This window comes from Lepisosteus platostomus, chromosome 22, assembly GCF_059453375.1.
Source record: "Lepisosteus platostomus isolate fLepPlt1 chromosome 22, fLepPlt1.hap1, whole genome shotgun sequence".
Lineage (NCBI taxonomy): Eukaryota > Metazoa > Chordata > Actinopteri > Semionotiformes > Lepisosteidae > Lepisosteus > Lepisosteus platostomus.
In genome coordinates this window covers 16549225-16564442 of record NC_142632.1, presented here as the reverse complement: position 1 = coordinate 16564442, position 15218 = coordinate 16549225, and the positions used below count along the sequence as shown (strand labels likewise).

Sequence of the window (15218 nt, the reverse complement as noted above, 5' to 3'; positions counted from 1 at the left end):
ACCTCAGGTGAGCCTCATCCCCTATCACAGTAATGCACCAGGCTTGTCAGATGTCTGTGTGATGTCATAAAGTATGCTTTGACAACAGGCAACATCCTAGAGAATCCATTTCCTTGTATTTATTGGGTTTTCAAGTGCAATATGAAAAATTTAATGCCTTATAGGCTTACAAACTGGGTTAGCTGTCTCTGCTGCTGGAAGTAAATATTGTATTGTGATGCACTGCTCCTTCAGGGAGAACAAGAATAAATATTTAAAATATATCCTATAGGATTCTACAGTATCTTTCATATACTGTACTAGCTTTAGTTTAAGTACTAAAGGGATAGCATTCATCGGATCCTAAAGGATTTATTCATTCTTAAAAACAAATTATTTTAGGCCTCTATCTCTGAAATGTGGTTAAGACCATGGAAACACAGAGTTCAGAGTAGCTGTCCACTGTCCCATATACAATCTAATACAGACCTATAGCATCTTCTGTGTAGATTGAAATAAAGTAATATGCAATTTTAATCTTAACAGAATGCCTGGGTAAACAACTATTTTCAGGCTCCAAAAAATGACTAAATATCTCAAGGGGTCTGAGTTAGCCAATTCTTCATAAACAAACCTGTGTAAATACAATTTCTACTCCCTAGCTGTCTCTATTAAGATTTTAGGTAGGCTTAAGCAACCTGATTCTGAATAAAAAACAGGATGAATAAACATGAAGGAAGTTAACTATGAAAGTTTTAGAAGGTTGACAATAATTTCAGAACAATTTGAAAATATACTGTACAGGTATCCTTCAAAATGCTGGGGCGATGTCTTCAGTGAAATAGGTGGGTTTACAACATCAGAATATATAGCAAGCTACAGCAGATGTGGGCGAATCTGTCATTTAAGGCAATATGGCCAGGTACCTTGACAATGTCCTCGTTTGTGGACTTGCACTGGATGAGTGTGGATATATCCGTGACCACCCCGTTCATTTCTATAGAGAAGACCTTCACTGGAATGGCCACTGTCCGTCCGGTCAGCACGGCTGTGTTGATGATCTCGGTGTCCTGAGGAACAGGCAGGGGCACAAGAGAAAGAGAACCATCATTCAAGAGAAAGACACCCTGATCAAATCAGACAAGTATCTATCCAACCCTGATGGCAAAAAAATCTATTAGTCTACATTAAATGGAATATTAAACACAGCATTTCATACTTATTTGTAGGTCAATGAGACAGACTATGCTGAATTTCAGTCAGCTTCCCTAAAAATAGTCTTGTTGAAAACATTAAATGGCATTTGGGAACTACAACATCATCATTAAGATCTTAGGCCTAAGTCATGGTAAATGACCATTTACTGTACAAACACTTGGTACATTGCTCTGTGTTAATGGAACTGTCTATTTATACTGTATCAGTAAGTGCCAGTTTTCATCATTTTGCATTCTGTAATGTTAGTGGTCTGGTGGTATTAAGTGGTATTAAAATAAAGCACAAACCACTTAATGGGTTACAAGGTCTGGTAATTCAACCATACAAGAAAGAAATTCGGAAATAAACCAAAAAAATCAGGTCTGTTGGCAGTTAACAAAATTCATTTTACCTACAAGTGACAGAAAGGCAGTGAACAGTGGGGGAACTGATAGAATTTCCAGTGTTTTAAGGAAGTATAAAAACATCAGTCACACAAACACAGAAAAAGGATGCAGAGAAGAACAGAATGGTGCACAAGGAAGCGTCTGAGTACAGTAAGAGCCTTGAGTTTGGCGATTAAGAGGATAAATTAAGAATAATTACAAGGGTGATTAAAAAAATCCGAAGCATCTTTCCATTTTGTGGTCTCCCGCTAACAGATACAGGTTACAGTGGAGAGAAAAACAGGCCTCCAAGGAAGGTGGGAGATTTACACTCTTAATTATGACAGAGCTGTGACTGATGTACCCAATTAAGACAGACACTAGTTCCGCATTTGTAAGGTGGCATTATATCAATTTAGCACATCAGTGGTAACCAAAGCCCTGGAGCACAGAAAAATTAAATAAACACTGTATCCTTTTCAGCCTGCTGGAAAAGAAATATATTGAACTTCCCTGCCGATGAAGGAATTATGTGTTTTTTTTCTCTCACCAGACTGAAAATGTTATATTGCCAAAGACTACTTATGTTAAAGCAAGAACATAACCACTTGCTATTAAACCATCTATAAACAAGATATAAAGATGCTGGAGACTAGAAATACATGATTAGTAATTACACCTTATTCCACTACTGGGGGCTGGTTCATGGCATTTTAATTTTCCTCATTCACTTTTTCTCATATCTCAAGACAAAGTCAAGGGAATTTACTCAGAAGTATGAAAGAAAGCCAGCATGTAAAAATGCCACAGGTCTGCTTTAATCACAGTTCTTAGATCATTGATCAGGCCGTGCTGATCAGGAGCAGTGAAATGTGCTGTAGAGAGAGTCAGTGTGATCTGGTCTGATGTCATCAACCTGTGGCCTAGTCGTGTTTTGTCCAGTGAGGAGTAAAGTGCTTCACCTGAGATACCACAAAGTAAATTAGAACCACCTTGCGAACAGGGCTGAGGGCACTTGAGCAGGTCACGACTGGAGGAGTGATGTCAACACGCTTAAATGTAGACAGTGTAGGACTCTGCAGTGGTAGACCTGGGCGTTTAGTGGAACGGAGATCGCCGCTGTCTAGGGGGCGGCACTGTGCTCAGAGCCTGCTAGCAACAGCGACTGAGTCCTGGCAGAGGCAGAGCAGAGCTGCGCTTGTGACACCTGCGAACACGCGTTGAACAGCAACCCCCAGTGAGGGAAGCACCGGGGATAAAACACGAGCGATGTTTTAGAATAAGTTGCTTCATTTTGATGGCAGTTACGTCAGTGAAAAAGAACGTCAGGCTTTCCTAGTCCCATCTTGTCAGTGCACTTTAAGAGGCACTCAAACTAAATGTGTGGTGGCGATTTTCTCTCTCTTCCTTTCAGCTCCATCTATTCACTTTTAAAGCGATGGCTGGGGACTCCCCTGGGAAGGTGAATTACTCACGCTCGCATTACTCTCTATTCCCGCTGCCACCTGCCGTCCCAGACTTGTAGGCCGGCAGCTGTGAGCCTCGCAGGCTGCAGTCAACCTGCTCGTAAGGAACAAGGTTGGCTCGATCAAAGGCCACGTGCCTGAACGTGCCCCCAGTGTGTCTGTGGTACAATGAGGCTCTTGGGGCTGCCAATTGACCTTTCCGCTGCCTGAAAAAAAATTCTTTTGAACACATCTTTAGCAAATCCTGCAAAGTGCACACCCCACTTAGCTTTTACTGGAGAAATCTGCAAGGTAATTCTGCTCCTGTAGAGTGGGTTGTCAGAACCATTTACACTAAGTTGCCTTGTTCTGACTGGTCTGCAGGTGTATCTGCACTCCTGTACTCCGTGTCACAAAACAAGATTGTTATATCAGCAGGTTTCACCACAGTGATCTTTTATCAAGGCAACACCTATTGATTAGATCTTAAATATGTTTTTTGCATCAAAGAATTTCAGCCTTTTAAGCTTCAGCTCACTGGAAATCCATCCACCAATCTTCTAATCACTTCTTTCAATTCAGCATCGAGGGGGAGCCAGAGCCTATCCTGGCGAGCAAGGGGCACAAGGCAGGGTACTGGACAGGACACCAGTCCATCTCAGGGCACACACAGACACATAAACTCACACCAGGGCCAATTTTCTCAGAAGCGAATTAACCTTCCAGTGTGTCTTTGGACTGTAGGAGGAAATCAGAGCACCTGGAGGAAACCCAGGTAGAACACAGGGAGAACATGCACAGCCCAAGCAGAGGGCACCCCAAGTCTAATGTCTGCACCACGATGCTGCTCCATACTTCACATTACTTTGATAACAATATTTACACCTGTCACAAGAAAAAAATATTTCAAAGCTGTTTTCTTTCTGTAGATCTAGATAAGCTCAGTCTAGCTTGTCTTAGGACTGGACTGGCATGACTGGCTCTCCATCCCCTGGAAACCCCTTTCCAATAACATCAATTTTGCAGGACTAAGTGCCCTGCCAGATACAGGGAGGCTGTGTACTGAATGCATGCCATAAACCTTTAGTGGGGCATGCTGGGCACAGCAATGTTTTATTTATGACTTGTTAGTGCTTTGGGAGTGCAGCAGCTAAGTCGGCCTTCCCCAGACACGCATTCATTAATAAGCTGCCTCGCGAGATGACCTGTGACCCCAGGGATGCCAGCTGTTAATTGCCATCAGACTGTTGCTGCCAGAGGACTGGGTGAGCCTGACAGTCTGAAGCGGTGGCCTGGACTGTTGCAGCTTTGTCCCTCGGAAGCTTCTGCTCACAGTAAATCCACATGCAACCCAATTGCCCCCGAGTCACGCCTATTGGATTTTAGAGCTGGCAGCGAATGTGTTCATGAAAGTTTCTCAGTGCTGCAGTAGGGCTCTATTGCTCTCCTGCACTTAGGCTAGCAAGCTAACAATGGATTTGTATTCCTCCAGTTATACTACTCTCAACTTTTCCATGCATGATTCAGTCTTTTATCTCAAAACACCTCTGACATTCAAGGATGGAACGGAGATGCTTGTGCAATCAGTTCCAGTATGTTTAAGTGCCGGGTCCTGCATGCACGCCATTGCAAGGGGCTTATATCATAATCGCCTGAAGTCACCAAAGGTTCGCACGCGAGGTTCCACAGGATTCAACGTTTCCATCTAAAGCTCCCACTCACTTTTCTCTGACCCTTCAGTGCCATTTGAGCATCAAGGAAAGCCTGCTGGACCGTCTGTTCTCCCCCTATGTGTACTCACAGAGCTCACTCCATGACTAATGTCTGTAATTACCTCAAGCTGTGTTTACTGCCTCCTAATTCCTGTTCACTGGAGGGAGGCATACAGGAGTGATTAAATAAATATTAGCCAGTTACTGAGGTGGTGAGACACTGAACTTAGAAGGGTTTAAAAGCACTAGAGGAGAGCAGTTTGACTGATGTATCCAGATATGGAAATACTGCCCCTGGGCTTGTGGATTCTTCATGTCCAAACCTGTATCAAATTGTGCTGTATGTTTTAGGGTTTAATGTTTTTTTTTTTTACCTTATCATCCACACAACAGTCTAATGTGGGAGAGAGAAGAGATAATGTACTGAGCATACCGGATCATTTTAAAAACATCTCATCTAAAGTTCCTTCATATTTTAAAATGCATATAGCAAGTTTACTGACGCATTTAACGTTTAAGTATTTTATGACATTTTCCTTCTGCACTCATCTCCTCAAAAGACTTGGAATATGTTTCAGTGCCTCTTTAGTTGTTTCTTCTTCTGGTAGCAGAGTTACCTGGGAGTAGTTGTGTATACTGTACATTAGTGATGAACAAATCTAATTCATTAACTGAGGTATTACTGTAGTTCTAAGATGCAGTAAAAAGCGATTGTATGATTTCTCTAATTACATGTCTTCACAGACCTCTGTATATAACCTTGGATAAGAGTGTCTGCTAAGAAACATACTTCTAATTATGAAGCAGTACACAGTACTTTATACACAAATATACATTACACATCCATTTCTGAAAATGCTAACATGTGTAGGGGAGAACTGGCTTTGAAACTCTCTCTGTTTCCACCACCATCCATTTTCATTTCCAGAAGAGGGCTGCAAAGTCTATCCCAGCAAGTGACAGGCGCAAGGAGAGACACACCCCGGACGGGACACCAGTCCATTGCGGGGCACCCACAGACACGCACACACTCACACCAGGAACAATCTTCCTAGAAGCCAATTAAGCTACCCCTGGGAGGGAACTGGAGGACCAGGAGAAACCCAAAAAACATGGTAAGAACGTACAAACTCCACACAGACAGTACCCCGGGAACCCAACCCATTGTGCCACCATGCGGTCCCTGTTTCAGCCTTTGTCTGTGCATGTAAAGTGAGACACAAAGCTTCCTACCATGGACAGAGGGATGATGGCCTGTATGTCCCGTTGGACAACCGTCAGCTCTGTGACCACCTTCTCTGAATCCGGGGGTGGGTTCGAGCCCTGGTAGTCGATGTTCCAGTTGATGCGCCGGGTGACCGATTGGCTGGTGAAGTTCTCCATCTCAAAGTCCAGCTGCATGATCTCAATGTTGGAGGTTATGTCCCTGCAAAAAGACAGGATAGCATCACCAGATGGCATCGTAATGACTAAGAACTCTAAATGTGCTCCAACTGAAGAACAAAAAACAATCAGGAAGTGCAGTGGACATTTTCCTTAATTGAATACTGTGAGTGTGATTATATCCGTTAACATCAAATCACTGATAAGAACAAGCTAAAATATGAAAATAAAAAAAACAAAATATATAGTTCAATTTTTGGATGTAGCAATGAACGGTATAACCACTTGTGTCGATATTACCCCCGACAAAAACAAATACTTCATTCTTGAGGTAATAAAAATAATAAATCCAACCTTAACCTCAATCATTAATCCCACAAGCATTCCAGTGTGATTAATATGTCTTGTAAAGAACACAGACCTTTTGCCAGCAGTCAGGCCTGAAGTGTGATCCAAGGTAAATAAAGCTCGAGGATAAAACCTGTGTTATCGGATTTATCTTGAAGCCTTTCCTCACGGCTCACTGTTTGAGATCATGGATTGAATTCTGACAGGAATAAATGAACCCCCCCCCCATTCTAGAACAGAACTTTTTTTCATGTGATAACTACGGAATAAAATTTCCTTCTCACCCCTTCCATTTTTGTCGGCAGACTTCTAGATAACAGTTGCCTCTTTCCACTGTGTATAAACATGGCCCCAGTTTATAATCAATTCACTGGGTATTCATTCTTGAGATCCGACCTGTTCTATTCAAGGGAACTTTGATTTAAAAGTACAAAGCCGATGTGAATGGGAGCCTGTCTGCCGCAATCAAGGGTGAATTAAAGACTGCCAGTGAATGTTTCAGCTCATGAAAGTCCAGCACTCAGCTAAAGCTATGATCTGCCAAGCCTTTGATTTTAAATTTTTGAAAAAGCTATCCCCCCCAGGGTGCCACAGTTATTCTGTTTTGGCTTACACTGCAGGGTGCCAAGTGATCTCATGGCGGTTTGCACCATCTACTGCCTTTTTTGTTTACATAACAACATAAGAAGAATCCGTTCGGCTCCTCTAGCAAGTTTAACTGCTGAACGGATTGATCTGTTCCAATCTAGACACTTCCTGAAATAAGTCAGGGTATCAGCTTTACAACTGTGGTTGGGTAGCTTGTTTTGTATAAATATATACAAAAGCATTTTACATTAATTACAATGAGGTTTAAACTTTCACTTAGTTTCCACTAGTCCCCCTGGTTAATGCCTCAATGTTAATAATAATAATAATAATAATAATGATAATAATAACTGCTTACACTTATATAGCGCTTTTCTGGACACTCCACTCAAAGCGCTTTACAGGTAATGGGGATCCCCACCACCACCACTACACTACACTACACCGTTCATCTTGGAGAATTAGATTGTGCTTTCTTTGTCAATGCCTTTGAGGATTATGAATACTTCAGATTTCCCTTATACACGTTTTTTTTTTATATCAGTTCTTTTAACCTGTGAATGTAGGCCTCAGGAATTCAGTTACTGCTCTTTACTGGACCTGTTCCAGAGCAGCAATGTATTTTTATTGTTCACTCAAATACAGAGACTGATTATCTGGACAAACTCAACAATCCTCTAAATAAATAAACCATATCTGGGATCAAGTACATCACTTGTACAACTGCAACAGTCCTTCCATCTGATTGGGCATGCATATTCTTCTTGTTTATTTTTTAATTGCTGCTGTACTTTATATTCAGTGGGATAAGCTGCTGAGTTTTTCCAATTTGACTTTTACTTATAATATATCAGAGGAAAAACAGTTGCTGAAAAACTCCTTTGAATGCCAAGAAACCTGCAGGGAATCCAATTTCTCGTGCACCACAACTTGAAGACAGCTGGTGAAGAACTATATGCTCCATTCTGGTTCTCCCCCACATAATTCCTAAATTGAGCCTGTCTACAAGCATAGCTAGTTAGCACAGGACATAATCCAGGGAGACATGATGTAAAAAGCAAGTGCAACAACAGACAGATGCAACCAGAAAGCATTGGAATGTAAAAAAAAACCTGCAGAACCATACTTCCTCCCCTCAATGAAACGACTCCTCTGCACACGATACTGCCATTTGCTTAAATGCTTTTCACTCCTCCCACCCAACAAACAGCACCAAATACATCCCGGGAGCCCTGACTTTTCCACCTGGTAATACCCAACCACTGACATTAATGTCACCTACTGTATGTGCAGAAATGTGCCATGAGTGAGGTGCTCTACCCCATTTTCTCAAGTCCACTCAGCTGTACAAACAGCAACCCGCACTGCTGGGGTAATATCCTAGGGGGTATGACATGGCACAAGTAATCTTAACACTCACAACAAGAGGGCAGTTAACCATGACACCCCACGTCTTATGAAAGCACTTCCTCTGCACAGTAAGGACAGGACATTAAACATTAAACAGCATGTTACCTAATTCCAGGAGGCCACATTCCTCAATGCAAAAATGTTTGGTTATTGCGGTTTTTCAGTCCAGAGTGGTAGAGCTCTAAGTGCTAGCTAACCAATAAAATACTAAATGTCCTTTGGAAATCTAACATTTCAATAAATAATCAATGCCCAGTCTTGCTGTGCTCCTTGGAATAGATCATGTTAGACATTAAATTAATAAATGTGAATTGACATGTATTAAAAAAAAAAATTCAAAACCTGCTAGCATCTTAACTATGCAATCTCAGCCAAAGATACAGAGTCATAAATGTCCCTCTCATGTTTCTTATTACCATCAGGAAAAGAAAAGGCACCTAATGTCTAATTAATCTAATTAATTAAATGCATGAGGTGAGCTCAAGTCCTGCATTAAGTGACATAGTATGTAGATAACAGTGAGTAGGGCTAATATATCTCAAGTGCGCTTATAAAACATTGTGGTGAACTCGGCAACAAGGGCTTCTTACAGGGTCCTAATGATTTTTTTCTAGAAGAAGAAAATTATTCCAAGTGAAAAATCACTAAAGTTATTAACTGAGAAATCGTTTCTAATCAAGTCCAATATATTTCTGGGCGGTCTTCTATGTGAAAGTGTTTTAAAACAGTTAATATTGTTATAATTAGTGGTTGACTGGCAAAAATCAATTCCACGCACAATGCACCTGGGAGGTTTGCTGGACCGCTGTGTCCAATCAGTTAATAAATGTTCACTTAATTGGAGTGGCTTCAAAATGTGCTGCATTCACAGCATACTGGGGAATAAGCACTTGCAATTAAAGACGCAAGCATAAAAAACCAGTTAAAGCATGGAGCTGAAAAACTGCAAAAAACACTGTTAAAAGATGTTGCCAATAGTCTCACTGTTCACAGACTTCTCAAAGTAGGTGCATTTAGTGATACAACTATTGTAACTCTACAAAATGCATTTTAGATTTATCTATAAATACCATACAGTATATTCATCCATCCATTTTCTAACAGCTAGCAGGTCATAGGAGAGCTGGAACCTGTCCTGGCACACACTGACACAAACATACACGCAGTCACACCAGGGCCAACTTTTCCAGAAGCCAATTATCCTATCTGTACTGTATAGTGTATAGTGTATACTGTACTGTTTGACTAGTGGAGGAACCCGATGCACCCACATGCACGATGCTCCCGAACACGGGGAGAACATACAAAGTTAATGAAAGTTGCAACAGAGGGCTGGAACTGGGGGCCCCAGCATCGCAAAGCAGCAATTCTAACCATTGTGCCAGTTAATTGCAACACAAAAAATAAAGTACTGATACCAGAGGAAAGAGGGCAACCTGTCATAAAAGGTTCAGTCGTGCTGATGGAGCACAGACTCTTTTAGCAGGGTCTCTTGTTAGTCTTTGGAGAGACTGAAACAAGGAAAGAATTCTGGTGACAATACTTCTAAACCAAATTTAAGAATAAGCAGGTATTCAAAGTAACATCAGGCAGGCACAGGAAGGTAGGAGTGACAGACACTGGGGTATGGAGTTAAAGCAGAGGGTAAAGGAGCAGCTGGAAATTAGCATTTGAAAAGGGAGAGGGGACACATCAGCTAAAGAGGGAGTCGAGCACTTTACCGGGAAGCACCGAGAGCCACGTTAAAAGAGGAATGGAAACGGTCTGCTGTTTAAATTAACCTGCAAGGGCTCTGTCGTATTTACATGACAAAATATCCCCAGCTACCTCCTATACTGTCAATCTGCCTTCAGCCCACAAAATTGGATTTTGTGTCTGCCTTGATAGGCCGTGGGTCTGGAGCTCTCCTGTCACATTTGCAGAAATATGTTTGTACAGGAAGAAGGATAACCCAGGAACTTTCTTGTCAGCTCTCATTACAAATAACCAAACTATCACACACCTTCTTTTGGAATTTGTGCACAAATATTAGCTTAGCACAGGATGACTTAGAGTGATTCTGAAAAGAAAGCTTGAACCTGAATCAGAAAGCTCTCTTCTCCTGTGTACAATTGGTGGACCTTAATGGAAAAACATTAGCTGGGACCTGTATACAATGGAAGTTCACAGCATACAGTAGCTCTCACAAAAATGGAATTCACTAGCGAAGCTTTATGAATACTGTTTTATTGTACGGTGTAAGTACTACCTCTTATAAAGTACTTGTATTTCAATAACACATCAAAACAAACATTGACAAATGGAATTTGAAGAATGAGGGGCCAATGTATTTTGTTTTACAATTGTGTGCTCAAAGAATTGACCTTGGCAGCAAGAAATATTATATTAAGCAGGTATAAGTAAGGATTCCCACGACTATTGTTATGCCTTGCTTCATGTTGGAATTTGACAGAATTAATTGCCTCAAAGGCAGTCTCAGGTCTAATGCATTTTTAAACCATGTCAAAGAAAACATATGGAAGGAGAAGAGCTGCAGCAAAATGTGTAATGGCAGGGGATCCGAAGAAAGTCAACCCCATTTTTCTGTGTTAGGGTACATTTTTGTTTATGCTGTTTCATTCCTGCAGTGGAATTTATATTGAAGAGCTTACAACACTGAGCTACCGAAAAGGTTTACTCAGCAAAGGGAAGAAGCATGAATTGCCACTTCCCTTTGCTGATTAAACTAGAAGAGGCCAGAAAACTTTCTTCTAGCTGATATCTTTTCCGGTTTGGCTTAGTTCTCAAGATCTGCATTGTAGAAACAGGTGACAGTCCACTGCCAATTAGTGCTTCCACCTCTGCGAAGTTACTGTACATGTCTGTTCCATTCAACCTTCTAATTAATTATAAATGTTCTTCAGTGAAAAGAGGACTCCTTGATTTCCTCAGCTGGTCTGTTTTTGTAATGAAGTAATGAACATTTGACTGGTGGTTTATATCAGTCAACAAATCAATCAGATCAAACTGTCTATTTAACTAGCTAATTAATATTTGAAACAAACACTCTGCTCACATCAGCATCTTCATACAGCTATTCTGTATGCCTAAAACGTAAAATTGCTTTGCCATCTAAAATAAACCTTTTTAACTGGTTGAGAATGTGTTAAACTTTCTTCTTCTTTCCTGTTACAAAAAATGTAATCACAATAAGTTTTTGTCTTGCTATAGTACTTAAAACGAGGGCCTTATTTCCTTGATGGTTGTAGTTTGGCTTGATTTCAATCAATTTGGCTTGATTTCTGTCAATTTCTGACAATGATGCAGGTATTACAGAGGATGTAATACACAAAGGGAAAGGGTTTTAAGCTCTAGGCAAGATAGAAACAGAAAACTCAATGAGGGAGAATTGCTTTCTAATGGTATATCAAAACCAGACAATACAAGACTCTTAGCAAAGGAGAGAAAGAAAACAGCTTGAGTTAATTTCATAAAATGTTGTTTACATGCTAGAGGCTTTTCAATACTAAAAAAAGAATCATGTGCTAAAATGTTTGCTTTCAAAAAGAAATGGTATGAATGTGGTCAGAACCCAGAGAAAGTTCTCTAAGAGCAACACTGCATTAACCAAATGCTTCAAAAGTTAGATTAGCAGGGAGTTCATACACTGCAGGCTTATTGACTGTCTAGAGGCAGGCAGCCATGCTGTGTTCTATGAGTAGAGGAAAGAGAATCAATGTAGCAATTTCCTCTTTCCTTTTAGCCCTAATAGCCGAAACGTATACTTTTTTCCCCAGCTCTGATGCAATCTTTATTTGATTTCCAGCTTCCATTGAGTAACCTCTGTCTGTCACTGATATTCTTTATACATATGTTGAGATCAATAGGGTCACAACGGAGACACACCAGTGTCCCCAGTGAGCCATGTTTTAAACACGTACTACAGTACGTGACATTTTATGTCCTATTGGGTCCTTTGGGTTTCTTTTTCAACACAATAGAATCTGTGTTTTGGTCTTTACTGCATGTATAACTTGTGGACAAAAAAATGGAACCCCAAAGTAAAACTACTAGTCAATCTCCAATATCCCATACATGCTCTTTGGCACTAAATCTCCTGCCGAATGCACCCCAAGAATCGTCCTTCTTTAAAAGTCTTCTCTTGCAGTCATGCTGGCCGTAGATACAGATGACCGGCATGTCTGCCATTTTTACAAGTGACCCTAACATTGCTGGGGTGTTATCTACTTAATGAAGGCATAAGCCAGACCTGTGTGAAAGCCCTTAATTTCAATGCACTTATTCAACCAGGTTTTTGACAATCACCTGTATATGAATCTTAGGAGAATTCTGTGTTTCTCACAATCAGCATCTTTTTTGGGGAAAAATAAACTAGTTTGCATTATCTTGCTGATTCAAATACCATTTAATTTTAAAGATCTAACATTTCACAAAAAATTCTAAATATTTTCCAGTGTAATTAAAATAAGTTGGCAACAATTTTCAGAAAAAGCTTTTATGCTGCCTCTCATAGCTGGCACAAAGCAGCTGTTTCACTGTCAAACAAGAGGAATCAATCCAGTCACAAAGCATGCGCTGAGTATAAGAACTATTTTATATTAAGAACTAGAGCTTTCATAAGTGGTACGTTATTAAAGAAAACCCAGACAGCTTCATATGATGAAAGGAGAAGTGCTTACAGAACCCAAAATAATAGTTTCTTGAGACGCCAACGCATTTTAGGATTTACGCGTAGGATACCAAAACAGCATATGGACTGCTGAAACACAAATTGAAGTGACAGTTTCCATGCTCAGGCTTATCTAGATAAAAATATACTTGGATGAAACTTAAAAACAAATAATTCTGCCATTCAATGGCAGTGTGGAATAACAGTTGATAAGTCTTAGCCATTCAACTGAAAACACCCTCAGAAACAAAGGTGAATAGTTTTAGATTACAGCTCACATACAAGGATAAAAATAAAATGAAGTTTGGTACAGATGATTTGACACAGCTATGTTCTAATATACATAGAGAGAAAGTAAGAGACTGAGATCGAGATGGACATGTTTTATTCAGGTAACATCACTGTTCTTGCTCAATCTCCAGAAGGGCTTGTGTCTCTTTTATCTTTCCAAGTCTTTATTTATCAGTGGGGAGGCTTTAGTGGAGTCTGACAGCCGAACCCACACTGTGAAAGGAAAACTGAGAAAACCTAAAAAAACGAAAAAGATTCCCCCCCAGTTGTTGAGTATTAATGAGGATTTCAGTCTTCAGAGGTCAACAGGCCCTGGTCCTCGCAGTCTCTGGCTCCCAGCTCAAAAGCAGTGTCACCATATGAGAAGTTAATTTTGCAATTTGCTTTTGGAACATGGGGCAGAACGGAAAAAGGGGAATGAACTGGCTCCTGTGTTTCATTAAGGCAGGTAACATGGCTCTGTGCGGCTGCAGGTATTTTCTGAGGTTTCAAACCTGTCTCTTTGTACAAGGATCCCTTAATTGTGTTCAGTTGTTGTTCCCTGCTGCACAGAAGTGATGGGGTACGAATGGAGCTGCAGAATAAATAAAATATTACAGGCGGCTACATGGACTAAGGGCTCCAGCTGCTCACAATGAAACCAGAGGGTTCTTTCTTCACACAGGACTTTCCTCCCTGTAGTGTAATTTCTCATTCTCCACCGTAGGCACGGTTCTGCTGCCGCCAGAGATCCCTTAGAACAAGCAGCCATGCCAACTAGTCTCCATGGCAATATGCAGAAGGTTTTCAAAAGAAGGCTGCTCTTCCTTTCTGAAATGTATACACCGTACACCTTCTTTGCCCTGATACACAACTATGAATAGTGCTCACCCTTGATGTTTAACATCGCCAGCAAAGATTGCGTATGGTGCTGGTCCGTTTGTTAAAACAACTGTGTCTGAGGTGTACTAGTAAGGTTTTGTGCTCGTAAAATGGGAACCCTGGGTGGGGTGGCACAATCTTTCCCTTTCCTGAGTTAAAAGGGTGAGTAACATACATAGTTTGTTTGCCGAGGAAAACAACTGTTTTTTTTTTTTAAATGACCAAGAGATGGTGAGCAGCCCAGCAATATTGTATGTAATACATAACTTACCCCACTGCAACGCCCTTCCTTTTGACAACCTCAATGGTGGCTATGGAGTGCTTGGCACCTGTGAGAACCTCCGATTTGAAGGACCATTGCTCATTCTTGGCCTTGGTCTGCAGCAGGTTCACCCCTTTCTTAGCCTTCACCCTGGAAAAGAAACAGATGGGCAGTGAGCCGATGGCGCTGGTCAGCTCTTACTGTTAGATGACTCAAAGACAAGTCCCCCTGTCTCCTGACACATTATTGAGCTCATTCACCTTAAGGTCCCCTTTTTCCCCATAAAGAATGGAGGAGAAATAAATACAGCTACATGCCCGACTTGCAAGTTACTCTGACTGGTTTTCAGCAAGTCAATTAAAAATGAGAAAACGGCAGTCACAAACACACGATGGCATGCAAATAGTGGAGTCAGCTGCAGACTCCAGGAGTGCAGCATTGAGATTGCCTCTTGCTTCAGGCTGAAAGGATGAAGATTGAACTGAACAGCAAAGATAGCAAATAAGATAGGAAAGGAGTAATACAGTACATGAACTGTATTATACTCTACATACTGATATTACTATAAGTAGACTCCCTCTGAGAAATACCTACTGTATACAGTACATACAGGTCCCCTCTGGGCACATTATGGACTAATTGTCCACTTATTTTAAAATTAAATATGGAAACTAAGTAAGGAAATAA

General features: G+C 40.8%; 1 protein-coding gene across 1 annotated transcript in view; it reads right to left on the bottom strand.

The window, feature by feature from the left end:
• tmem132e (transmembrane protein 132E) overlaps positions 1 to 15218 on the bottom strand; it is a 72942-nt gene that overhangs the window by 20715 nt on the left and 37009 nt on the right. Inside the window, exons 3-5 of the mRNA XM_088616608.1 lie at positions 14541 to 14681; positions 5953 to 6145; positions 906 to 1049 (exon numbers count right to left, since the gene is read on the bottom strand). Coding sequence (XP_088472734.1) covers positions 906 to 1049; positions 5953 to 6145; positions 14541 to 14681 — 478 coding nt within the window. The remainder of the gene's footprint in view (positions 1 to 905; positions 1050 to 5952; positions 6146 to 14540; positions 14682 to 15218) is intronic.